This window comes from Ananas comosus, linkage group 22, assembly GCF_001540865.1.
Source record: "Ananas comosus cultivar F153 linkage group 22, ASM154086v1, whole genome shotgun sequence".
NCBI lineage: Eukaryota > Viridiplantae > Streptophyta > Magnoliopsida > Poales > Bromeliaceae > Ananas > Ananas comosus.
This window is the reverse complement of record NC_033642.1, coordinates 7,227,418-7,255,286: the sequence shown is the minus strand read 5'-3', so window position 1 is coordinate 7,255,286 and position 27,869 is coordinate 7,227,418. Positions and strand designations below refer to the sequence as shown.

At 35.6% G+C, this 27,869-nt stretch overlaps 2 protein-coding genes across 2 annotated transcripts in view; one reads left to right on the top strand and one right to left on the bottom strand.

Annotated features, from left to right (window-relative positions):
* The window catches only part of LOC109727105 (lysophospholipid acyltransferase LPEAT2), a 28,203-nt gene extending 12,925 nt beyond the window's left edge, over positions 1-15,278 (top strand). Inside the window, exons 2-15 of the mRNA XM_020257004.1 lie at positions 5,366-5,736; positions 6,828-7,008; positions 7,154-7,213; positions 8,054-8,217; positions 8,289-8,352; positions 9,236-9,304; positions 9,679-9,774; positions 11,146-11,190; positions 12,343-12,413; positions 13,802-13,868; positions 14,003-14,053; positions 14,759-14,872; positions 14,949-14,996; positions 15,077-15,278. Coding sequence (XP_020112593.1) covers positions 5,366-5,736; positions 6,828-7,008; positions 7,154-7,213; positions 8,054-8,217; positions 8,289-8,352; positions 9,236-9,304; positions 9,679-9,774; positions 11,146-11,190; positions 12,343-12,413; positions 13,802-13,868; positions 14,003-14,053; positions 14,759-14,872; positions 14,949-14,996; positions 15,077-15,226 — 1,551 coding nt within the window. The 3' untranslated portion in view covers positions 15,227-15,278. The remainder of the gene's footprint in view (positions 1-5,365; positions 5,737-6,827; positions 7,009-7,153; positions 7,214-8,053; positions 8,218-8,288; positions 8,353-9,235; positions 9,305-9,678; positions 9,775-11,145; positions 11,191-12,342; positions 12,414-13,801; positions 13,869-14,002; positions 14,054-14,758; positions 14,873-14,948; positions 14,997-15,076) is intronic.
* Positions 15,443-24,197, bottom strand: LOC109726996 (ubiquitin carboxyl-terminal hydrolase MINDY-1). The gene is made up of 12 exons (XM_020256844.1): positions 23,834-24,197; positions 23,556-23,674; positions 23,360-23,466; positions 23,155-23,242; positions 20,333-21,311; positions 20,154-20,208; positions 19,990-20,071; positions 19,499-19,579; positions 19,205-19,309; positions 19,060-19,109; positions 17,390-17,501; positions 15,443-15,643 (listed from the first exon to the last, which is right to left on the bottom strand). Exons 1-12 carry the CDS (start codon positions 23,994-23,996, stop codon positions 15,575-15,577), a joined length of 2,010 nt encoding a protein of 669 aa, XP_020112433.1. The 5' UTR covers positions 23,997-24,197; the 3' UTR covers positions 15,443-15,574.

Genomic DNA, 27,869 nt, shown 5'->3' with positions numbered 1-27,869 from the left:
GATCCTGTGGTTTAATGTGTATCAATTTAGTACCCCGTGGTTTTATTTTTTTTCTATTATCCTTCCACTAATTTTTTTTCGTTAAATCAGTGACAAAATTAAAACTAAAAAAATACTAAAATGCATATTTGATAAACCTAGATGGGGTATCTGAAGTTTTTTGTATATAATTTAACGAAATGTTAATGGAGAAGTTGACGAAAAAAGAAAAATGAAACCATAGGGTTCTAAATTGATACACTTTAAACCACAAGATACTAAAGTGAGAAGGTGCGAAACCACCGGAATGGTATTTGAAGTTTACCCAAATCTAAATTCATTACAAAAATTTAAAAGTAACTTTTAATTTTTAGAATTAAATTTAAATGTATAGTTGGTTTCCAAAACATGTAATTAAATTTGCAATTTGAGTCCAAAATTAGAGTTACACCTCATCATTGAAATTAAATTCTAAAATTAAACAAATTTGAATTTGAACATGAAATAAAAACATGAAATCAAATCTGAATTCATAGCTGAATCAAATTTTATTTTCTATTCGATCTTAAAATTTGAATTCAAATACGGTCACTATTTGAAATTTAAGCTTGAATTAACAATTTATATTGAGCTAGCTATCGACTTTATAATTTTAAATCAAATTTAAGTTAAAATTGGATCCAATTTCGATGACTTCGAAAATTTTGAGCTAAAATAAAAAAAGTGAGATTCAGTTATATCACACTTACTCATTGCATTTTTGTAAAATAAATTTGTAATTACTCTCACAAATCAAACAATTGATAATAGGCCAAAAGTGATATTTTTCGTGCTTTATTTTCGGCTAATCAAACATCATCTTAACTACAAGTCGTAGTGATTAACTTATCAAAAATAATAATAATAATAATAATAATCCATCACCTTTTGTTTTATTTGTTGGTCTTAATCCCTTTTAACCTTGATTAGCTAAATATGAGCTTGACACCTTTGTGACTTAAAAAATATTATCCAACATCCCAAATTTAGCTTAACAACGAATTTGAAGAGATTGTCCTTTATTAATTAATTTATTTATCCATTCTTAACTACTTTCTTTGAATTTCTCATGGCATAAAAATTATTATATTTCCCTGTCACAGCTGCGTCAATTTTCGGACCAAACCCTAAAGTCGGGTCCATTTTTGACATCATAGTTCTCCAACTCTTAACCAAATATGAAGTAGTGGTAAAAATGTATGGAGACCCCTCAACCATAAATTATTCTAAACCGATCCCTCCCAACTTAGGTATTATTCAGATGCATGAGCACTTTATTCGGTATATTCTCTCCATTTACTTGATAAATATATAGTATTTGGTGCATAAAAAGTGTGATTAAATGTCTATAAGGAATATCATATTCAGTTTTTAATCATTTTTAAAAAAATGAGATAAATTATCTCGCAGGTAAAATATATTATTCTATCAAATAATAAATATTAAGACTTTTTAAAAATTAAAAATATAATTTATAATTTTCAATCACACAAAAAAAATATTCATACTAAATAGGTTATTATTATTATTTTTTTTTTGAGAAAGAGGTAACAAGCTACCTGCTTCATTCATTAAGGAAAATGAACTTAGCGTACAAATGAAGGCAGCTAGGGCCTCCTAAAGGGTCAGGAAACAGAGTAACAAAACGAACAAAAGAAAATAAAAAGCCTCCCCCACGAACCAATACCAAAAAACAAATGAGGCGAGGTAGAAAGTAACAAAAACTCGAGGAAAGATCGACAAGGAATGCACGGTCACGGGTCAAGAGCTTCTGTCCAGTCTTTTCTTAACGAAACCACTCGTTCAGTAGCTCGATCGGTGTTCGGAATCGTATCACGGAAAATGTTGTTGTTGCGTTCCGTCCAGATGACCCACCAGATCGCCGCCAAACCTGTGAGCCCTTTCGTTCTCGACCGGACATTGGGGGAATATCATATTCTGACATTCAATAGGGTCTTCTTTTTTCTTTTTTTTTTGGCGCTACTTTTAAGTTTTTACTTTTTAAATTAAGTAGTGATCAAGAAAATTAAAATTTTATTAAATTTATTTATTATTCTATTGAATAAAACAGAAATAATTGCAATTATTGAATTTAATAATTTAGTATTTGGACCTTTCAGCTTTAACTTTTCCTGATTGAGACTGTTTAACTTTTAATTTTGTTTTTCAAAGTTACATGATTTTAGTCAAATAAATTATAAATTACATAAAATTTATTAGTATTTAAAATTTTAAAAATTAATTATTATTTATCAAATGTAACTAGACCAATCAAATACTACTAATTGAATTCTTAATTTAATAAAATTTTTAGCTTAACTAACTATAATAATTCGAAAAGAAAAGTTAATTAGTAAATAATCGGATATCTCTTTTGTATAGTTATCTAATTTGAAAGAAAAATATATGATTCTTATATATTCTCAATATTTTAAGGATATAATGAGTGTCTCAGCAAGTTTCTCGGTTATACTATATAATCTATGTATAAAATAGTGGCAAAATTATAAAAATAAAGAATTAAGTGCTACAATCTTAAATTTTAAGAGGATAAAATATAGATTTTTTATGACAGGGGTAAAGTAAAAAAAAAAAAAAGTACTTATAGGAGATTTTTTGTATTAATATTTTAGTTTTAGAAAAAGGGATTATGATAAAACTAATATGATAAAATTGATCACTAAGGTTTATAAAAAAAAAAAGGATTAATTTCATATATGTCTCTGCAAATATAGCGAATTGCAAATATATCCTTTACGAAGTTCAGTTTTCATATGTCGTCGCTGCAAAAATTCTAATATTTTCAAATATGTCCATGTTGTTAGAATCCGTTAAAAAACTTTAATTAACTATAGTTTAAATGCTTAACTCTGATTAATTTATAAAATAACTTGACATTTTTGCTCTTCTTATATTATATTATTGTGGGTTTTAGAGGTATATATTTGTGTTGGAGGTTCCAAGGTCCCGACCCTTGACCTGGTCAAGTATCCTCCTCGGGAAGTGCGTCGGGGTGAGGAACGGCTGCGAATAGTGACCCTCGAAGTTTGCGCCCTTCGACTGGATCAAGCGATTCGGCTGATGAGGGATCGAATCAGCCGGGTCCGAAAACTCTTTTCACTCTTCGGTTGGGCTGGATGAGCCGAATATGCTGGAAAAATCGGAAATTAAGCCGGGAGATGAGCCGAATGGCTAGCACAACACAAAATCTGGTCGGCCTGAATAGCCGAACGTGACTTTCTATTGATTAGCAAGCGAAAAGAGTACAGGAACAGGGGAGTGATGCTCGTAGGGCAGACAGACTCCGAGTATGAGAACAGGGGAGTGATGCCCGTAGGGCAGACAGACTCCGAGTATGCTAGATTACGGGAGAAACTACTCCTAATGCAAAGCGGTAAATGCAGAAAAGAAAGATGCAGAAAAATAAATGTGATCTTTTATGCGCAGGGGCGAAGACCTCTTTTCAGGGTATCGTATGCCTATTTATAGAATTGCCCTTGCGTTAGTTATCCCTCTTGCACGATCAGCCACTATCTCCTGAATTGTAGGACCACCTTTAGCCGATCAGAACCGCTCGTAACTGCTTGCGGTTGCTACAACTCCTCGATCCAGCGCGGCTCGCGTGCATCCGGTGTACTCTAGGTCTACCATTTTAGCCGTCTTACTGATATGAACCCGGCGTGCCAGCTGTTCACGCCTAACTGGATCCAGCGCGGCTCGCGTGCATCCGGTGTACTCTAGGTCTACCATTTTAGCCGTCTTACTGATATGAACCCGGCGTGCCAGCTGTTCACGCCTAACTGGCTCAACAATTTGTGATGGCAAAATTGACATTTCACTTAAAATATAAAACAGTTCTATTACGGTAACAAATCAGAGGGATATATATAAAAATATTAGAACTTTTGAAGGGACAACAACATATAAAAGTTGAATTTTATAGAAATACATTTGCAATTCACTATATTTGCAGGGATAGGAATGCATTTAAGCCAAAAAATTAATGTGCTAGATAGGGTGATCCAAACCTCCAAAGGCGCATCCCTAGGGTAAGTATGCAGTAAAGTATTAGCTAAACTGCACTTATGGTACTCTTAACTATGAGACACATCTTTAAATTTTAATTTATTATAACTTTTGGTCCTAATTTTTAAAATTTTGTGATTAAGTTTCATAATCCAATTTAGTTGATTAAATATTAATATATTATTAATATGAAAGTAATAATAATTGAAATGTCGTATCATTTTCATATCGACGAATGGACGACATTTACTCTACTCAGTTAAATTGTTGTTTGGAATTAATTATAATAATTTTTGAGTCAAAATTGTAATAAATTAAAGAAAAAACTTCAAAAACTCCTCGTGTGGTTTCATACTTTATCACTTAGTGCCATGTGGTTTAAAGTGTATCAAGTTAGTACCCTGTGGTTTTTTACTTTATCACTTTAGTACCCTGTGGTTTAAAGTGTATCAAGTTAGTGCCCTGTAGTTTTGCAATTTATCACTTTAGTACCCTGTGATTTTAATTTTGTATCAAGTTAGTATCCTGTGGTTTTTAAACCAGAGGGTACTAAAGTGATAACGTGAGAAACCATAGGGTACTAAAGTGATAAAGTGCAAAACCACAGGGTACTAACTTGATACACTTTAAACCACAGGGTACTAAAGTGATAAAGTGATAAACCGCAGGGTACTAATTTTGTATATTTTAAACCACATGGTACTAAAGTGAAAAAAAGAGAAACCATAAGGAAAGTTTTTAAAGTTTTTCCTAAATTAAAATTTATGTACGAAAATGTTACGTGTCTTATAGTTTGAGGACCAAAATTGAGGGGCTATTTCGCAACTGCGTAAAGTTGGGAGACTTGTCGTTACATTTCCGTCCAATTGAGAACGGAAAGCGGGTTGGGCCCATTTTTGACATCATTCAATATGTCGGCCTAAGCCCCACACCGTTAAATAAACAAATGAAAATAAAAGCATCCTAAAACCAATAATAATAAATTTAATAAATAATCAAAATTTATTTATTTATTTATTAATTAATACAAAAAAATAACGAAACGCGCGCCCTCACAAATGGAATCGCGTACGCCCTCCCACATGCCCGATATCGCCAATCCCGAGAGGCGTATATATATGAACCCCCACCCCTCTATCTCCCAAAGCGGTCGTAGCAGTGGTGGTCTCCATTTTTTTTATTATTATTCTATTCCATTCTTTTTTACATCCCCTCTTTTTTATAAACCTCTCTTTCCCGGTCGTCTCCTCCCCCCCAATCCCTCTCCCATGGCGAACCCTAACGGCGATCTCAAATCGCCCCTCCTACCCCGCCNCGGGAGCCCGAGGTCGTCGTCGACATCGACGGCGACGGCGCGGCGGCGGGAGGCGGCGGAGGGGCGGAGGCGGCGGAGAACCCGTTCGAGTTCCTCGGGGCGCCGCCGCCGCCGGCGGCGCGGCCGAGCGCGGTGAATCCGTTCCGGAACCACACGCCGGCGATGGGAGGGGTGTACGAGTGGTGCAAGATCGCGGTGTGCTTGCCCCTGGTGGCGGTGAGGCTGGCGCTGTTCGGGATCGCGATCGGGATCGGGTACGTGGCGACGAGGATCGCGCTGCAGGGGTGGGAGGATAAGGAGAATCCGATGCCGAAGTGGCGGTGTCGGCTCATGTGGATCACCAGGATCTGCGCCAGATGCATCCTCTTCTCATTTGGGTAATTGGAACGAATTTGATTTGATTCTTCTCGTATTTATAATCTTTTCTGCAGGAGTTTAATGGTTTTAGACATTTTCCTATGTTGTCAATGGCTCTTTAGTGATTTTGAGTTCTTTAGAAATCTTCGGGTAAAGAGGGATCCAAGCATGGATCAGGAAATGAGAGGTACTAGGTTTTAAAATGATCTTGGTGGAACGAGCTAGCTGTTTTGGTTTACGTTGCCAAATACTTCCAGATATAGTTCTTTATCAGATTAATTTGCATTTGAGGAGGTAGATTCATGGAGGTTACCGTACAATATTTATGAGCAGAGTATTAGATGCACTTGTTTTTGAGAATGATGAACCTTCTCTCATCCCCCAACCTCCCGTAGTCATCAATCCGACATGCTATCCTTTTCTTGATATAAGCGAACAGCAGCATTTAGGTGATAGATGCACTTGTTAATATGACTTTATTCGTTGGAGTGGTTTCCGAATGGAGTGGCAAAATTATTTCCCTGCATGCTCATCTTGTTTCTTTAGCACTTAGGTATCACCATTTCTTAAATGTGGATTCAACACTGCTACTGTTTGCTTTCCAACAGCTTCAGCGGTTGGTTTAATTCTCCGTGGTCCGAACTAACAGCACAGTGGTTCTAATATGGATTTCTGCTTCATGATTTATTCTGAATTTTCACTACGCTAATGCAAAGTTGCAAAATGAGATGTATCCTGTGTCCTATATAGAAATATATGCTAGGTTTCAAAGGAGCTTCTTGAACCCTATTAGATGATACGGAGACATAACTGGGAATGCATCTTCTTTGATTGGGAGATTCAAGTCACAATTCCTATGACTTGGTCTCTTCTATTGCTCAGTCATGGATTAATTATTTGTATGATAAACTGCCCCATATGTCTCTTCTTGCAAACATCACAAATGTCTTCTATTTCTTTATTTATACTTTTGCTGCAGTGCCTTAAATTGAAGCAAGGATAATTCTTTTTGGCTATATAGTATTGCATTGATATATTTTCAGTAAATCAATTTAACTAATTCTTTCTTCTTTTTTTGTTTTCTTCTTTTTGGTTTCCTGTGCTGCTTCAGATATCATTGGATTAGAAGAATAGGAAGGCCTGCTTCACGGGAGCTTGCGCCTGTAGTTGTTTCCAATCATATCTCATATGTAGAACCCATATTTTTTTTCTATGAACTATTTCCGACAATTGTTGCTTCAGAGTCGCATGATGCTCTACCCTTTGTTGGAACTATTATTAGGGCAATGCAGGTACTCTTATGCCATTCTCATTTTGATGTCTTATCAATAAGAATATTCCATTATATTGATCTTTTGCTGAGTAATCTGATTTCCAACAAATTTAGTTAAAATACTTGGAATATACCATTTCATGTTTTAGATTCATATTCTGTAGGTCATTTACGTTGATAGGTTCTCTCCAATGTCACGAAAGCATGCTGTAAATGAAATCAAGGTAAGAAGCCCTTCCCCCACTCTCTCTGTGATTTAACATTTGGCATGTTTATTGTCTTCTTGTTTTCCCCTAAAAATTCTATATAATTCTAAGTTTCTTCTATAGTCAGTCTAGTTTGCTGTTCAATAAGCATTGTAGAAGGCAATGCTTTGATTTTTTGATTTGTGCCTTGTAATATTTTGCCTTCTCTAAGACATCCGTTTTGACACATGCTATTCTACGACTGTAGATTGAACATCAAATAGAACATTTACGCTTATTTCTTGATTTTCCTCGTCATATTTGGTGTGCATGAATTGTGAATACCTGCTAGATAGGCTCTAAAATCTTGCTAGCTGTCAGTAAAAAAAAAAATGCAAATGACATAGACGGTTGCAACCGGAAACTCCCATTATTGAACTCATCACTTCATTCATCTTCCACTAACCATATGCTTCACATCTCATCAATATCCCTATCGTTTTCAATAAACTATCAAAGGCATTGAGAATTCTCATGTTTTAAAGTAGGGGATTTTTTTCATAATATAGTGTCATTAAAGAATGGAATTCTTGATCATCCTTTTCAAGTAGATATTTCAATGCTAAATTTATGACTTTGCGTAGCATGTATGCACTTTTAGTTGGGGTCAAAAAGGGTTCATATCATGACACAATAAATGTGCATTAACTGTGTGTTCCTTCTGCAGTTACAGTCTTCACTAGCATAAATTCTTGGCTTACCCTAGTTTCTATGTATGCAGAGAGTTAAATCTTATTTCTGGTTAGGAAATAAAAGAAACAACTCTATACTTTTATTATCTGTTTGATATGATACATACTTTCTAGGACTTGATTTCAGAGAAAGGCTGCTTGCGCTAGTTTCCCGCATCTCCTATTATTTCCTGAGGGCACCACTTCAAATGGGAGGTTTCTTATTTCGTTTCAACTTGGCGCATTTATCCCCGGCTACCCCGTCCAACCTGTCATTGTTCGTTACCCTTATGTACATTTTGATCAGTCATGGTAAGTTTTCTGCATTGAATATGCTTTTCTTTTATCCTATTATGTTATAATGCATTTGATGCTGTATTCAGGGGAAACATTTCGTTAGCAAAGCTCATGTTCAAAATGTTCACTCAGTTTCACAATTTCATGGAGGTATGATTCCTTGGTAATCCCTTACTGGCTGTTCTATGTGATTTATGCAGACTATATATCAACTTCATTGTGATTGTTCATATAGGCCACTTGGATTGAAGTCAGAGTTATTCTATTTTCCTTTCATTTTTCTTGTATGCAACTTTTCTATGCTGTTGATACTTTAGAGGATATATGAGATACTATCCTGGCAAGTTGTGCTTAAAATTGTTTTTCGTGTGACAGATTTACTCCTAAAATACTAATATCCTCATATTGGTTTGGAATGTTATATAGCATGTATTCCTTTAATAGGTCTACATGCTGAATCTTCCTGTTTGTAGCTTAATAGTTGATTGAAGTACATGATATATTAAGCCAGAGCACTATGATAATCAACTAATGATTCAGAATATCTAGAAAATAAGAGTGCTGAAGTTGCCAAGTTGGTTAGCATGTGATTGACATGCTTAATTTTCTAATAAGCATAATGCATTCTTGTCGCAAGATATAAATTTTCTACTCTTACTAGGGTTCCAATGGGATGGATATATATAGATAGTGAGCACTTAGAATGCAACTTTATCCTTTGATTCTTCTTATTCTAAATCACAATATATTAGTTATAAACCTAGTTGCTTCAGTTCCTGTGATTATCTACATCTATTTGAGCCCATGATGTGTAACTTTCTTTATAATGGTTGATACTGTTTGGCATAATGCCAAACTAGTTGACTATTGGCATGCGAAAACTTATTCAAAATATGTTGCTCCTGATTAGTGTATCCCGGCTGAACCACTGAAGGTTCTAATGCCTGTGAGTTCTGGAGTTTCCTGTACAGCTTTCTTACAGGAAACTCCATTTGATAAGTTGAATTGTACAAACCTTCTTTTTTATTTACAGGTGGAATACCTACCTGTTGTCTCTCCACCTGATGGAAAGCAGGTGAATGCAGCTCAATTTGCAGCCCAGGTGAGCTGTTGCAAATCTGTTCTGCATCTTTTCTCCTCTATTCTTTCCTTTGCATGTTGTAAAACATCAAAAGTTGAAGGGAGTCCCTAATAAAGCAATAGGGAACATCTAATTTTGATTGAAAGAACTATTTCCAATCATATTTCTTTTGTGGCCTTGAGCGCTTCTTTTCATTCTCTTCATATGTGGAATTCATGTAGTTCTTTTCTCTTGTGAACTTTATTTTGTACATGATTGTTTGCGTCTTGTAATTAAAAGCAAGTGCTCACTGATATTTATATAGCTTGTTGCACACAATCCTTATATTGAAGGAGCCGTGCAATATGGAAGATACAACTAACTTTGCATTTTGTGGGCACTCTTGAATTTTGCAGACTAGTTATGCAATGGCACACGCTCTTAATGTTTTACAGACGTCTCATTCTTATGGTGATGTACTGTTTCTGAGCAGAGCATCAGAACTTGGAAAGGTAAAGAACTTTAATTGCCATTTGAAATGATTTGAAACTCTAGTGCAATCTTCCTTGCTTCATTTCCAGCCAAGTTACATTAATTTTGATCTCTTACCCATCTAACAAATTTAGATTAATGATCCTTTTCTAAATCATAATCTGTTTTTTCATGCTTTTCCAAACTGAAATGGCACAAACTCTGACATCCCTAGATTATTAAGACGGAACTCTCATGCTTCCTTTCTATTATCATTGTCCTTCAAGTTAACTCCTAGTATTTTCTGACATGTTTATACTATGTTGGTAGTATCATATTAGACGAACCCCAGTGTTCCACCTAAGTGGCAACCTAGATGCAGACTAGGATCCAAGTAATTGGGTTCCAAGTGTCCACGATGACACGTCACACTTCAATCAACTCTTATTGATGGAAACTGATGATTGGACTTACTGAAACTCCATGTGGCCAACAGATTAGGGTCATGTTTCATCTAGCCATTTAAAACAAGTGTTGATAATTTATGATAAGTATGATATAACATATGCACACAAAAGATAACATTAGCCAGTTACAGTCCTACAAAAATGGGGTCCTGCAAGGTATCTAATTTAAGATGGGCTTAACCTAACAAGATTTAGGCTTTTGCATGAAGTGCCTACTCTTAAACCTCGAATTTTCAACCATATTGTTGCAAGGCAAGACTTGTTTCTATCTTTGCTTATTGCTTCGTATTTAAATTAGATTATTTAGTTCCTTCGCTCATTGCTTCATATTTAAATTAGATTATTTAGTTCTGAGTAGTTTGTAGCTTTGTGCACATTTCTGTTTGTATCATTCTTCACTTGGCTTGTACCCATCCATGCCTTTTCGTTTGTTGGATTTTTTCTGCCAGGTTTTTCCTTGTTCAATCATGCTTTTAGTTGGAAAGCATTGCTAGTCGTATTGGATGGACTTTTAATCATGAACTGCATAAATGTATTCATGTTACTTTTGCAAAGCATGCAGTAGTTTGAATATCCATAGATTGGAGTGGTCCCTTCAGTTTGCTAATTTGCTTATAGCAATTATCTAGCCTTCCATCTTCTAGCCTTCCATCTTTTGGCACGTGGAATAACAGACATCAGCATGACAAGGGTCACATTTTCTTGCTGCCTCGTGCTCCAATTTAGTATAACTTGGATATAATGATGGAGCAGGAATCTTTGAACTAATGGAAGGATTAATAAAGTTTTTACTGTTGTGACATTGGAACCGAATCTGCTTTTGTTATTACATGTCTGTTATACTTTTTTCTAATGAAAATAAATATTTTGCCATGATTGTTGTATGTGGCTCAAGTTTGTCTTTATTGCTTTATTACATTTTAGATTATTTGATCTCTATTGCAGGACAATTGCGCAAATTACATGGTAGAAATGGCATGGGTTGAAAGTGTGAGTAACTTCCAGAAATTGATTTTTATCTGCTATCATGTCATTTAGTGGTATTACAAAACATTCACATGGGACTTGACATACGAATATGTTTAGGTAGTCTCATTGATTATTTCTTTTTGACAATTTTGTAAAGCAGTTATCTTATCGGTTGTTTCTTTTAGCTTTCGCTCATGCGTTAATTTGATTGCAAGCTGGAAACAGTAGTTTCGCCCTGATCTCTCACAACCCAGCTGTCCTTCCATCCTTTTTAATTTTATTTAAAGAATGATTACATGTTTTTAGATCTTGTATTCTTCAATTTTCATACTCCAGTGCAGATTCAAAATTTCTTGTGCTTCATTGGATTGTGCTTTCATAAACCATCTTGCCCACTTGCCCATTTCTGTACTTGAGTTGCTTCTAATGTTTATCCTTATCTATGTCTGTCGGTGCACCTCCATATTTTTCAAAAGCTACAATTAGTTTATAGCTAACTGGTATCATTCTCGTGAAAAAAGAAGAAAAATATGAGTAAAAATTTAGCCTAAATTTCATCATGCATAAGCCATTAATCCTCGTGAGGGATCATTGTCTTATCTTCTAACTAAAAGTAGATCTACTAGGCATTTCCTGCGATAAAATCAAAATGGAACCTTGATGAAACTCTATTGTATTTGCAGGGTAACGATCCAAATATTAGAACATTAGGAAAACTTACAACATTTCAAAATCATCTATACCCAACCATTTCAGTTGTGACACTCAACTTTCAATCACCAATATCAAACAATAAGATTTTCAGCGTTGTCCTCCAAAACAACCATTGGCGAGACTTTGAAAATTAAAAGGAAAATGCCTAATGCTGGACATGGCTCCCATAATATGTACGATACGCCAAACTGATTTTTGACTGAACGCAGTAAGCAGAGTTCATGGAAAGGGTTAGAATGAAATGGGTGAGTTTTTGGTGCTGAATGCTTAAATTTGGAAATTGAGAATAAAAATGAAATGGTGCAGATAGTTTAAGTACTGTGACTAAATTTAGTAAATTTTAGATGCCGCATCCTATGCAACCTTCAATATTTATTGCTCTTAGTCTTTCTTTTTGGATTCTTACAGCTATCACTGTGCACAATATAAAAATCTAATTGTTTAGTTGTCTTTATGCAGGCTTTCAACATAAGCACGTCAGAGGCCATGGAACTTTTGGATCAATTTTTGGCAATGAATCCGGATTCTAAGTATGTATAACATATTGAAAATAAAAAACTATAGCACTTCTTTGTGTTTGTACTACAGTATTTGACATTCACCCTGAGAATATCATTGGTTTAACAAATCCCTGCCTGTAATCTTGGTTTGGGAGTATATGAATTACATTTTTAAGTGAACTATTAGTCAATGACTCAAAAGTAAGGGCACGTTCTTTTTGGTCTTACGATACAAGCAAGGAAATATGAGGAAATATTCTAGTTACGGGGAATTAGATTTATTAATTCTATTAACGTCTACACCATTAGTTATTTCACCGACCTTTGGTAGTTGACATTATTTGGTCTCAGTGCTGCGCACTTTTAAGTAACATAAAACAAAACATTTGATATTTCAGATCTCTAAATGGTACATTCATATTTTCCTTTCAATTAAAGCTGAAAACTTAAACTACGCTGATGTACTATAAGTTTACAGTAATTTCATGTACATGGTGTTAAATCATGTTTTCAAATCCAACTCAGAATTTCTAGTTTGATATTAAACGTACAAATTCTGTTTTTCAAATTGGAGGACGTTAAGATCTCTATCAGAACTTAGTGCATATTCATGAGGATCCTGTCGTAGATATGTTGCATAATTTAGGATTCGGAGATTATAGTTTTACTTGTTTAGAATGAACTTTTGGACATGAATGAATATGCACGAACAAAATAGTGAGATAATCAGTCCTTCAATTCAGGCGGTTCAGTCTGGTCATTGAAATCTGGTTTAACCTGGAAAAGATCTTAATTTTGTTTCAATCAAGTTCTTGGACTCTGTATGTCATTCACACGTACATATGCGGCGAAATATGTATTGCCTTTAAAACTGGTTAGCACACCTAACAGGACTATGGCAGGATACATAGCAATAGGCTAGGTCCATTTTTTATCATTTGAATTTTTCTTCTAAACAAGTGTGTGTGTGTGTGTGTGTGTGAGAGAGAACTCAAGTGAGAATCATCTATAATTGTGATGCGAACTTAGTATGTTTCATTGACTGGAATTAGTCGAGTTTTTTTTTTTTTTATCAAAAATATCCCTTTTCTAAATTATGAATAACATACATGAAAATCATGCTTTGGAAATATTTATAATTGTTTGTTTTCAGAAATTTGATGGAGAGTTGATTGGAGCGTCAGTAATGTATAATTGTAGGTATATGGTTTCACTATTTGACAAACAAAACTTTTTACAACTAGGATGATTGTAGCAATGGTCTTGTTTTGTTGAAATGTCACTGTAGTTTCTCTATGAAATTTAAGGTTGTGTTTTGGCTTGTTTTTCACTGCAGCGGATAAGTTGGAATATATGGCTTTTCACTGTAGTTACTCTATGAAATTTAAGGTTGTGTTTTGGCTTGTTTTTCACTGCAGCGGACAAGTTGGAATATATGGCTTTTTGAGTGCTTTTGGTTTGAAGCTGAGTCCTCTTTGTGAGAAGGTAATTCTTTGTTTGACTATCGTCAACTTCCCCATCTAAGAAATTCTTAGCAATTTCTGACATATTCTTCCTGCTGTATGATTCATTAATTCATAGTGTGTTAATCAAAGGTTCGTTCCTATTATTTGTTTCAGATGTTTCGGTATTTTGATGTTGAGAAGAAGGGATCTATCACATTTCGGCAGGTACTGATCATTGATATCCTTCTTTTTTCTTTTTTACCAGCATCAGCATTTGTTTCTCTTACTCAGATCATCATTATAGAATGCTGCTCTTTTTGTTTACACTAGCCGCTGTCTATACTTGTCTGACGCCTCGCTAGAAATGGTTAGGAACAACCAGCCATTACGACTGTGGGAGACTTACCGTAACCTCCTCACATATTCCTTGTATTGTATCATTATATTCATTACATGTTCTCACGAGAGACCAGGGAAAGGCTTAATCTGTTCCATGTATAATGTGGAATGTGTTTGTTTGGAAGCTTGGAAAGGACACAGACGCAACAACTAAATGCAAATCGTTCCAAATAGTGCCTTGTTTTCTTTGAATATATAGTACTATATACGACAAGATCAGCAAGCAAACAAACAGACGAGCTATGGACTCGACCACGGCCTGAATACATAGCGGATGCAGATATTTAGTTATGGTTTAGGTCAAATCTCGTTTTCTATAAAACAGCTTAATAAGCAGTAAGTCGGTACTTATAATCAGTGCAAATGGCTTCATTATATCAAATAGGAGCATTATAATCTATTTACAACTAAAGGCTTCAGATGAATTGCATGGCATGAAGATGCATCCCATGTTGTTGCTCATGCATGGTACGTTTGCTTATGTGATATGTTTATGATTTTAAGATAAAAGTTTGTCATTTGTTGTTTCAGTTCTTGATTGGATCAGCGCACATCAGGAAGCAACCATTATTTTGGAGAGCCTGTGAAGCAGCTTTTGATCAAATCAGTGATGATGCTGAAACGTCCCAAATTTCCAAAACACGGGCAAGTTACCACCCAAATTCATTGTACTGTCTGATTCAGAACTTCATTATGCTTACATTTATCTATCCTGAAGCAGCTTGGTGATATCTTGCTTGCAACTATGTCAAGCTCGACAGATCATCCTGTGAGTTCTAACTTTCTGGCATTTAAATAACATAGTTCATCCTGCTCTGTTTTATGGCTAAATCTTATTGTTCACTGCAGATTTGTCAACTATTTAAAAAATTCGACGTGGACAACGACGGAACGATCAGCAGAGGCGATTTTATGACCTGCTTAAAGAAGTACCCATTTCTGTTGGCTCTTTTTGCTGCCAATGTAAAGTGTGACCATCATGTGGAACTTATTTGTTGACAAGCGCTTGTGAGAGCTCATTAATCTAAGAAAGAGCTATGTTTTTGTCTGATCTCCTGCCGCCAACTTTCTGAACTGCGTGAGCTCTTTTCTGTTTGCGGAAATGATAAAGTTTGAACTGTCAGGATTTTCCTGATCCTGGTTAAAGACTGCGTATACAAGCATATATATGTGTGCAGAAAAAGAGAGCGCAAAATTTTGGGGAAGGCATTGATGTAAGATCACAAAAACTTTGGCTCTCTATTATTGTAACAATTTTTTTATGATAATTATTTACACCAAAACTGATACTTATAGAAGTAATAGTATTGGCTGGTGTACACAAATTTTTATAGTGTATTATGCCCTTCACATCATTCTGCACTTGTCTTTCGCTTTCGAATTGCTTTTTGGCGGAGTGCTCGAGTTCCTTTGTACCTGTGAAAGAAATAGAACTGCAGATTATTGATACTGTTTTTAACTCTTTAGGTAAAACAAGCAAGGCATATAATAATATACAAAAGAATGGAGGCTCTGCAATCATTTGCAACCTTTCCAATGCTGATTGATCTACACGACCATAAAAAAAATTACATTTTTTAGCTTGTGCTAACTAAAAGACCTGAGGTCGCATCATATGATATTTTGAGATATACCACAGCATTTAATATGATACAGACTTTAGATATACGAGGAAAGAAAAGAAGGGAATGAATTAATTCTAATCCATTGTCGTTGTTGTTGTTGTTGGTGTTTCTCGTTGTTGTTGTGTTGTTGTTGTTTTTCGTTCTTTTAAACACAAATTAGTCATAATGACGACTTAAGAAAAAATCAAAGTTAAAAGAAAATTTTAACCTTAGATACAGGGATTACAAGCAATTGACCATCCACTTCTATACTCTTTCATATAAAATTTATATTTAAAAAAAAAAAAAACATAAAAATGGCAACAATGCCAAACAAGGCTAAGTGTCTCATGTATAACAAGTTAACTGCACTAGCTACTGTTAAAATTGACAAGCCAGAAAAATTTGGAAATCAGCGAAAAAAATCAGTATATTCAGAAAAAATTTTAAAAAAACAATCTTAATATTGATTATTATTTATTAAATCAGAAATGTTCCTCGCTATCTCACGGCACCAAATAATTCAGTACATTCTTGCAATCTTTCAATATAAGCTGTCTGTAATTTCTGGTGATCTTCTTATGAGCATTCAAGAACTCATAATAATTTAACAAAATACAGCCTAGTGAAAATTCATTAATAATATTTATTCATGTTAAAAAGAAACTGGAGAGTTCTGTGGCTGTTCTACAATACAATACAGCACTAGAGAGTTACTTTTCATTTTATCAATTGAAGGACGCTTGGATTCTTGAACTCTTAATGAGACCATTTATCAGCCATCATCCTCTTGACGCATGAACTACACATATTTTCTCACCACCTTTCCACATTGCTCCCATAGTAGATTCGGTAATCTAACAACCTCAAATATCTAAGAAGATACTATCTTTTTATTCCAACGCTATTTATCGCAAATATTGCATCTATAGGCCAACAGTTGTTCCCAGCATCTAAAAAGCTGCTCATAAGTTTGCTCATCGGTCAAAGGATGCATAGACATCTATTTGTCTCCAAATCAATCACAAACCCTATATTTGACCTGGTGAACATTACCTCTTCTATCAGTTTGCCTATAATCACAACATGTAAATCAATCCACTTGACTGAGTGTCTGAGGGTTTTAGGGGGGTTCTAATTGAATTCCAAATGTTAACTTATAGAACTTAAAAGTTAAAGAGAAACATAAAATTCTCCGCAATTTATGCAACCACTTCCTGAAAGAAGCAGCAGTTAAAGGGTTACAAGCTACTGATAATAATATTATGGTGCCTAAATGAGATGAGCACGTAAGGTAACGAGTCCCAAGCTACTTGGCTGCAACAAACTACTAGAGTGGTTACTTTTCTTAATCAGTTATACACACACACATCCCTTGATATTCAGCATTTGAACCCAAGTGCAATTGACAGAGGTTTGCAGTGGTGCAACATGGGTCACACTATCCGAAAGTTCTAATGCTCAAATAATGTAAAACTTGGTAGCGACAAATCCCAGGCAGTTACGATGATTCAAATTGTGAGGCCACAGGATAATAACTAGAAAGAAAACAATTTACCTGAGGACCTACAACTAGCCTTTGACGAGCAGGAGCAGGTGCAGGTGGCTGTTGGGTCTGTTGCTGTTCAAACTCTTGTTGCTGAAGCGCTATAGCCAGTTGCAAATCAGAACTGCCAGAGTAAAACAGACAAGCAGTTCAAATAAAAATATGTACATCTTTATTAATATTCAAAATTTCAAATGATTTTGCGAGCAACATCTACAGCAACCACTGCATTGTATCATTGTCTCTCTCTCTACTGCTCAGAATAACATAAAACAAGCACATAAGACAACCAAAAATGGCAGCTAGAAATTGTAGTAAAGAGGTACGCCTTAATCATGCCAATAATCAAATATTTTGGTGCCTGCCATAGAAAGTACAATACAAATAATTGAAATGTTCATGTCCGGACAATGTACAGACAGCAAAGATGAACAGGAGAATCTTGAGTTCAATAATTATGGCTCAAACCTATTAAAATCAGCTTAACTCAGACATTGTAGCCCTACCATTGGTACCTATTATGATCCTTGATACTAGGTGTAATCAAGGTAAGAAAAGCAAAAAGAAAACGGTTATTATTGATATTTATGCTGATAAACCCAATAATTAGACCACTATGGATAGATAGAAAAAGCACATAATCAAGTTCTTTTACTTGTTAAGATATTACGATCTTAACATAAATGAGAATGTGCTGGTTTGAAACAGGTAAAGAACGTAGATTTAATAAATTCTTCAAACAGGTGAATTCCTTGATTAATCCATTTATAAACAGGCAAGTTCCTTGAGTTTAGCCTTTCCTATAAAGGGAGGAAAGGAAGTCAGGTTTATCAGGCTGGTCAAACGTGAGTAGCACGAAGTTGAATGAGCAATATATTGAACTTCTATCTATTTCCACATAATTCTGTTAAAGTTAAATTTCATACAAAAGACTTTGACTAGCACAATACTGGCAATTAAGACCTAACCATCAATGTAGCCTACATGGCCTTTCATCAAGTCAGCTAAACATTAAAAGATCACAATCCACTACAACAGGTCAATTTAATTGATATAAGGTGGAATTATGACGATAACAGAGCAAAACCAGCCGTACTACTGCTAGCATGTTTTGCATAAATACATAGCTTTTTAACGTTTTCAGCTAAACCAGTTCTACCCAGGACTAAGAAGCATTGGTTAGTTAAACTTTAAATTAGTAGCCAGTTCTATCATCTTTCTAATTAAAACCAATGTCTTGGCATGACTTAAACCTGAAAGAAGCAGATTAAAGCAAAGTCCAAGCTATGCAGGGAGTGACTGATACTTTCCTACTCAGTTAGGCAGCTTATAGCAACTCCTGTCCTGTTTCCAATTAAAACTGATAATCTTGAATGGTTGAAACCTGAAGGGAAGAGATTAAAGCAGCACCAAAGTTGCACCAGAAGCGACCAAAACTTTTCCATTTCTTATGAATACCGAGAGTCAGATTTGTCGCTCTTTCAGTGGAGTTTGAACCAAGTGAGGGCGTCATATATCATGACAGCTATTAGCATGAGGATGCACAAATAATAAAGAATACACAAGATCTATCACTACTGCATGCCTAGAAGTTATTTAAACTATGTTTCCTACAATACATTTAATCACCAAAAGTAGCTAACCAAACCAAAATATGGTTATAGAGAATTCGAGTGATATACTTAAAAGTTGAACTTGACGGAGATGAACTTTCGAGCGCAGCAAGATAATCCTGCAAACAAGAAGTTGAAAATTTATGTTATGTTTACTAATTACACATTTAAACGTGGATGATTTGTCAGAATCAACAGTTGTGAGATAACATACAGCAGTATTGGTCATGGCCTGTTGTTCATTCCATGAGTCAGTGCCTCTCTGCTCAGCTTTAAATTCTGTGAAGTTGCCGGTCATGAAAACAGTATCTCCATTGACCTTGTAGTGAATAATCAAGAAGAATGAATTAGGTCTAGAGTAAGCTTCTATATCCAGCTATTTAAAGTCAGATAAAGAAGATTGGAACAAAAAGATGGAACAGGAACACTAGCTCAAGTAGGTAAATTAATCAACGCCATACATCTATGCCTGAGCACACAGTTTTTACAGTAGCCAAGAACAGCATACCTCATTCAACTTTTCCCATACCAGATCTTGTTGGTTGATATATCCCTGATCAGTAGCTAGGAGGTATAGTTCCCCATTGTACTACATGAAAAAGTACAACGATTTAGAACAATAGTAGGACAAACCTAACCATAACACATTGTTTATTTGGGACCTATTTGGTCCTGCTGTAAGGTATAATGTTGTTTGATGTGGTCTGGTCTGAGTAGTGCTAGCAGAAGCAGTATAAAAAAAATTCGTCTAATAGTTTCTCCACCAAAAGCAAAAACTCCAAATTGAAGCTTTTGCTCTTCAAGCTTAGAATTTCATTTTAGCTTTCCACTGCAGCAAAAGCTTCAAAGTTTTTGGTTTGCCAAACATTCGCTAAATGTTGCTACAGCTGAAAGAAGCAGAAGCGCAGAGGTAATTATTTGTGTTCTCTGCCACAATAGGAAGAAACATGCTCAAGAGAAACGATGAGAAGAAAAAAAAAAATGAGCAGTTGCTAGTACCTTAAACATAGTGCTGAAGTGATTATTCCGGAAAAAGATGCACAGTTCCCTTTCCTTCAGACCTTCTTGCAAGCAAAATAAACTGCAAAGAGAGAATATTTATCTGTCACATGTATCTCGTCCAAAAGGGAAAGTAATCATACTGTAACAAGATGCAAATATACCCATAAATGGTCAGCTGGCTAGCATTGTGTTCGAGGAAGCTTTTTATCAGTTGCCCTGTAAAGGAAGCATTACATGTTACTTCCACTAATACTGCAAAGTTACAATGAACATCTAAGATGGAACACTTATTGAGAGAGAAAAAGGGGGACTTATAATTCAAATCTATGCAAGCCCTTACATTGCTGAAGAGCAACCTCATCTTCTGGGCGAGGAGAAGAATCTTTTTCTGGCTTTTCAACCTGCTCTGCGAGAACCATTTCACCCTCATATATTGGCTCTTGGTTTTCAAATGCTGGAAATTTCGAATCAAGAATGAACTCTTCTCCCTGATATATGGGCTCGCCCCCTTCTAAGCTTGAAGTAACAGCCTCAGAAGCATCTGATGGCTCATCTTTTCCATTTGAGTAGTTACTATCAGTGCATGGTGCATCAGATGCAGCTTGATCAGACAAAATTGTTGAGTCACCACCAATCACATTATCACTTGGCTTGTGATGCATTTGAGAAGCCAAGAAATCTTCAGTACATGTCTCCTTAACAGATGAGTTCACTTCCAAAGGCTTATTTGTAGTGAAAGATTCATCAGGACCATCTACAGCATCATTAGCTATTGAAATTTCCTTAATTCCTTCTGACTCTGTCTTGCTACTGTTATTAGCAGCATTCAACTTGGATAACCGAGAATTATCCATTATATTGCAGCCAAATTCATTACCCCCTTTTGGTGCAGAAAAACTTGATTTGTAAAGTCCTGCCGCTTCATCTCCATTTCCCATTTCAGAGCTCTGAATATGTACAGTTTCATCCAGAATTTGAACTGAATCATTTGGAATAGGTGTTGCAGAAACATTAACTGGATCAGAACATTCAGCTTTTGATAGATCTAAGGCTCTCATTAGCTCCTCCTCTTCTTCTAAGTCACCCCGGCGTCGCTTTTCCTCAGCGGGATCAGAGAGTGGATTATCATCAAATGATCTACCTCTAGCAAGGGAAGGTGAAGGAACACCTAATGCAGCAGTTGTTGCAGCAGCAAAATCAACAATATCTTCTTCTTCTGCCTGTTTATTCTCTTCTGCCTTCCCAGTCTCAAAGGCAACAAGCTCAGCGACAATAGTATTGTAAGACTTCGACCCAATAGCTGCTGCAGTTTCAATGTCCTGGGAGACAGAGTATATGCAAATTTGCTTGATAATCACATATAGTAGCCACGAGAAAAAGGGTCAAACAAGGAAGAGCAAGAACAGTATATCATGATGAACACCAAAGAGAATGCACAAACATCCAAAGTATATAACAAAGCAAATAGATGGTTAGACTAGCAAGGATAAGAAAATCATATTCAGCTTAGCCAAAGACTGATATAACCAGGAGAGAAGATGTTTAAAAACTCGTGAATTTAGAAAGTTGCTTCTGTATGTGAGTTGTGCAGATTATACCAATGTATCTTCACATTGTAGTTTACATATCCTCCCACTGTCCCTACCTCAGTTTTGATCAATATACCAAATCTGATAATAACCAAACTTTCTTAATCAGGTTTTTTCACTCGTACCTGGAAATTAGTCCATGAAAATCGGTTTCATTCAAGAGATGGAATTTTTTATCTCTAGCTGGATAGTATAGGAGGGATATTGAATCCTTGATTCATTGAGGCAAGTTTTATCAAGTATTCATACAATTTGCTCCATATTTTGCAATTTAAATATTTAGAATGACTTCTTTGCTCATGAAATAGAAGGCATTTGGTAAATGAAAAAGTTGAGCTTTTCTGACAGAGATGGGAAGAAAAATGAGCTTTTGAGCCATTAAGGTAGAAACTCCAATTTGAACCTCTTCTTTAGTTGCAGTGGAAAACTATTGGAGTGATCTTTGAGAAAAAAGCCTATTAGAAATTTTTATAGGAATAGTACTTCTGATGAAGGCCTAGCAAGCCAAATAGGCCCTCAGCACTAAACAAATACTTCAAGAAAGTAGCAATTAAGAGAGCAACTTCATTATTTTGGCATAAAGTTAAATGTTTCTTGAGAATTATAAAGGGGCACTAATTCCAACGAGATCTCGCACATTTTTGATGTAGAAATCTGGAAACTGAAAATTCTAGGGACCATAGATTGACGGATTGCTACCAGATATAACATCATCTTAAACAGCTCAATGAGGCTTGGATATTTTATGCCGAGCGTTTTGAGCAATACACCAATAGGAAGGGCTTGTGAGAGGATCACTTTATAACTCATCTTGTAAATGTTAGGTTCAACTTTAACACTTATGATGCTTGTTCTTAAAGTTCTCTTCCTCTTTCTTGCATGACAGCTGTTGCCATACTATATCGGTGATAGACAGAAGAGTAAATAACAACATTCACCAGTAACAACACAAAAACAAAGAAACCCAGAATATAGAAACATGCATGCATCACAAATGAGAACACCGACTGCAGATTAAAAGCATCGAATCATAAAACTAATGTACAGCATAGAAGGAGAGCTTCGTGATGAGGATGAAAATGAAGGCAGCACAAGGTTGCTATCATGTAAGTTTGATATTATCATTGCACGACAAAAAGCTTGATGTTGGAGTAAAATTAGATGACAAAGTTAACAACAAATGCGTCGATAGACAATAAAGTTCAGTTACCATGCCGTGAGTTGCTTGTTTTCTGAAGGAAAAAAGGAACATCAATTCGTAGTGATGGGTTGAAACAGCTACTTTACTGTGCAAAGTAGCACTCAATAGTAAAAGCCAAGAGGGGATCCTCCTCAAATGTAAAAACTCCAATTACAAGCTTATGCTTCTATCACAATGGGACGGGAAGTTTTTTTTTCTCGGGGGGCAGTGGTTTAATGGAAGAATGCTGTTAGTGCTTCTGCTAACATTCTACTCAAACATCACCTTTGCAAAGGCTCAAGCCAGGCGAATAGGCCCTTAAATGATTTGGTAAAAAGACCAACAAAACAACTATTCCAGAACACGACAAGCCATAGAAGGATATAAATGTACCTGCGGATCAACTATCCACCCATGGTACAGGGGAATGTCTAGAAGGTCAAATATGGTGCATTCCCGCGTAAACTCAAAATCATTGATCCTACACAATTCCGGGAAATATAGTTTAGACAGCATTACTCTACACAAGAGGCACACGAATAGGGGGAAAAAACCAATATGTACAATGGAACCACAAACAATTCTTATCAGGACTTACTTCCTGAAATGGACATTCACATCAATTCCGGTAGCAAGACGCGGCAAAAGATCAATTGCATCTGCTATATTCTGCTGCTGATTATTAACATATCCAACATCCTTATCCTGAAAGAAAACCAAGAACATATAAAAAAAAAACCAAACCTGATACAATTATAAACCTATCGTCCCCTAATTGATCATTGATCAAAAACCTGAATATTGCTATTAGAATCAATCAATCTCTCGGCCACGAGAGATAGAAGCTTCTGCAGCGAGACCTCCGACGCATCCAAGCTCAGATTGAGAATATTCCTCAGAAGAAGAACATTACCTATGATTAACGAGTCGAGAAATCATCACAAAACACCTCCAAATTAGGTCAAACCAAGCCAAATTCCGATCGCCGATCCCCAAAAGCAAGAAAAAAGGGGATCAAACACGATCTACGCATCCAAATCGGATCAAAATGGGGAAAGGGGAGGGGACTTACAGATCGCGAGGAGAGGGCACGGACCGTTATCGTTTTGGAGCACGATTGGGGTCGATCGCCCGAGGAACTGGATGACCTTCGTCTTGTACACCACCTCCTCCTTCTTCTCCTCCTCGGCCGCCGCCACCGCCGCCGCCGCGGCTCTCCGCTCCTCCTCCGCCATTTCCGGTCACCGGAGACGCCTCCGATCGCCTCAAAACCCCACTCCTAGGGGAAGCTCCTCACAATGGATCGAGAGTAGAAGAGAAGGGATCGGAGCCGCGTAGGTGGGAGCATATATACAACAAAACCTAAACCCTCGTCCCTTTCGATCTCTCGCGCTCGTACTCTCTCTCGCCTTTTCTATTTCAACCGCGCGGATATGCGTTTATTATTTATTCTTTTTTCCTTTCGTTTTTTAATTTTTCCATTTGCGGGGAAAAAAATGATAATTTCTTTTTTATTATTGAACAGCTCGAGAGATGATCCGGCCCGTTGATTCTAACAACTCAGGGGCGAGGACTCGCATCGGCCGTTCAAGAGATTGTCAAAGCGGAGCGATTTTGCTGGAGTGGCGGTGTGAACGAAGAATTACAACGGAACGAGTATATTTACGAAATTGCCCTTCATATATTTACGAAATTGCGCTTCATATATTTACGAAATTGCCCTTCGAAGCCTTCGATTGTCAAAAGAGTTTTCCGGAAAGAAAGAGTACGAACTAATTAGGTTTTGAATCCTAATGAGTAGTTTTAAATTGAGAGGTCAAAAAGTTGCTTTCATTTTTTTTTATTTCATTTTTTTTTTTGGTTTATGGGCTATAACTTGATAATTAATTCTTTTATTTTATTTGGTAAAATATAATCAAACTAATAAGTTTAATAAAATCAGGATAAAAAATTAATTTGGCTGATAAAAATTTACTGAATTATAAGAAATAAAAAGACCTTTTTGTATAAAAAAATCAACTAATTATATTTTTTTGCAAACATAGGTCTTTTTTTTTTCCAGAGTCAGCCCAATTTTTTTTAAATGACTAAGGTATCTCTATTCTCTCTCTTTTCTTGCTCTCTTTCTTCTTTTGCTTCCTCTCAGTAGTCATCCACTGCCCCACATCGCCGTCTGCTCCTTCCCTACCTTGCGCACGAGGGGAAGGGCGATGATGAAGTTTAACTCACTCAAGACATGGGTGTGGTCATGATTGTTTTCGACGTTCTCCGATGATGATGCTGCAGTAAAGATGAGGATAGCATTGCTTGGAGTATCGCCGAACATGGAGTCGAAGGTGGCAGGGAAGAAGGCACTGATTGCTGATCGAAAATGCTTCTGAAGCAGGTTCAGAACTGCGCTCATGAGCATGGCGATGAGGCGGTAACAATATTAAAGAAGAAAAATCTGGTCGATGACTCAATTTTGCACTACGTACTAAAAAATTACACTTTTCAAACATATATTGTACTATTTAGTAAGAAAAGTATGTTATTTAATGTATATATTAAATTATAAAATAATATAATTTTTTTATTAAATAGTATAATATATATTTGAATAATGTAACTTTTTAATAAATAGTAAAATATTATTGCACCGTCGGCCAAAATTTTCCCTCTTACTATTGCCACTATCTCGTCATTGTCGGACACGCTCACCGCAGATATACTTTGGAAGCATTTTCAACTAGCGATCATTGCCTTTCTCCTCTGCCACCTTCGTTTTTATCTTCGGTAAAACACTTAGTAACTGTAACGAAGAGCAGATCAAATTCATGGTATTCCTCTCACTCGTACAGCGTTAGCAACAAGAACATATGACGGAGAAGTTAGTTCCGAGGTGAAGAAAGTGGGATGAGTGCTTGAGTTATGCTTTTGTCTTAAATTTTAATTATAAATTCAACTTATACAAGCACAAGTGCACAACTCATTTATCTCTATTTTCACTTTTTTACTTACTAGGATGGTAACCCTGCGATGCGTCCGGTATTTTTTAAATTTTGTATTATAAATTTTACCATAAATAATTTAATAAAATTTTAAAAAATTGTAAGGAAATAAAAAAAATCTGTATCAGTACAGAACTAATTTAATACTTTATTCAAGTCTAAGCTGTTTAAAGAAAAATAGTGCAAAAAAAAAGTGATAGAATTAAAAAGAACAAAAATAGAAAAAATTAAAAAAAAACAGTTGACATTACATTTAAGTATAAGAATAAAAGTATAAGAAAGATAAAAAAGAATTAAAAAATTATAAGAATAATAAATTATATTTATAGTAGCATATGACACATTCACTAAAAAAAAAATCCCTTTGTAGCTAATAATTTAGCAGGAAAAATTAAAAAATTATGTCATATACTTTATAGTTTGAGTAAAAAATTGTAATGCATAAAAGTTCAAGGAGTCAAATTTCATGCATCTTAATATTTGAGGACCAAAAGCGCAATTTATTCATTTTTTTATAGGCTAAATTACAGAAAACCTCCTTGTAATAACTCGCTTTTTCACTTTTCCTCCCTAACATTTAAAAACCTACACTTTGCCCCACTGTAAAATAAAAAATGTGCACTTCACCCCCTACCATTAGGGTTCCGTCAGGGTTCCGTTAAAAAATATATTTTTATGCCGAAAATACCCCTCCGCCATCTCCCTGTTACTTCGACTCCCTCCGGCTCGCCACCTCGCCGCCGCCTCGCCGCCTAGCCGCCTCGCCGTCCTCCACTGCCTCGCCCTCACCCACATCCCCTTCGCCGTCCTCCGCCGCCTCGCCTTCGCCTTCTTTGCCCTTCTCCTACTGTCGTCCACCTCGGTTTTCTCCTATTGTCGCCGAAATCGAGGGCGGCGAGGGTGCATGAGGAGAAGGGGAGCAGGTGGAGAAAGAAATGGAGAGAAATCGCAGCCGATTGAGGTGGGAATCGCTGCCGAACGAAGGGGCGGCTGAGAAAGATGGGAAAGAAGACGACAATGGCGAGGGACAAAATGGTTATTTTACACACCGTAACCCCCTGTGAACATTTTTCATTTTACAGAGGAGCAAAGTGTAGGTTTTTAAATGTCAGGAGGGAAAAGTGAAAAAGCGGATTATTACAGAAGGGTTTTCTGTAATTTAGCTTTTTTTATATTTTATTTTTATTTTAAACAAAGTCAGAGTTGAGCATTGATCATTTGTTAAAATTAGTAATTTTATATAAGAAAATTACATGAATTTTAAAAACCCTAATTGTTAAAAATAAAACTCAACCAATTAAATTTTAAATATTTCAAAAAATTTTAAATGTAAAATTAATCACTTGTTAAAATTAAAACTCAACCAATTAAATTTTAAATATTTCAAAAAATTTTAAATGTAAAATTAATCACTTGTTAAAATTAAAACTCAACCAATTAAATTTTAAATATTTCAAAAAATTTTAAATGTAAAATTAATCACTTGTTAAAATTAAAACTCAACCAATTAAATTTTAAATATTTCAAAAAATTTTAAATGTAAAATTAATCACTCATGGGATTATAAATATTGCATTGAAGTTTGATAGTAAAAATATATAAAAATTTTCTGAATTATGAATCATTTTGATTCAATTATCTACTTCCAAAACTTTTATTTTTATTATTCAATTTTTCTATATGTTAGATTTGAGTTAATCGATGGTACTTTAACTTCAAAATTTGAATGTATTGTTTAACTTTATATATTTAGTTAGTATATTTTACATAATTTTCATAATTAAATTTATTAAAATAAAAAATTGACTTAATTATATTATTTTTTTTATTTTTTATTGTATTATTTATATCTAAATGATTCTAAAATTAAAGTTTATATTTAATACATACAATCTAAAATATTTAAAAATTAGGCATAAATAATTATATATTTTAAATTTTTATAATAAAAAATTANCACCCGCGCCTGCGCCGCGCCGCACACGCGCCGCGCCGCGCCCGCGCACGCGCCCCTCCCGCTCGGGGGAGCCCGCCCCCGCGCCACCCGCCCTGCGAGGCTGCGACCCCGCCCCCTCGCTCTCGAAAAATTCTAGAATGCAACGGGTATAATAGTGACAT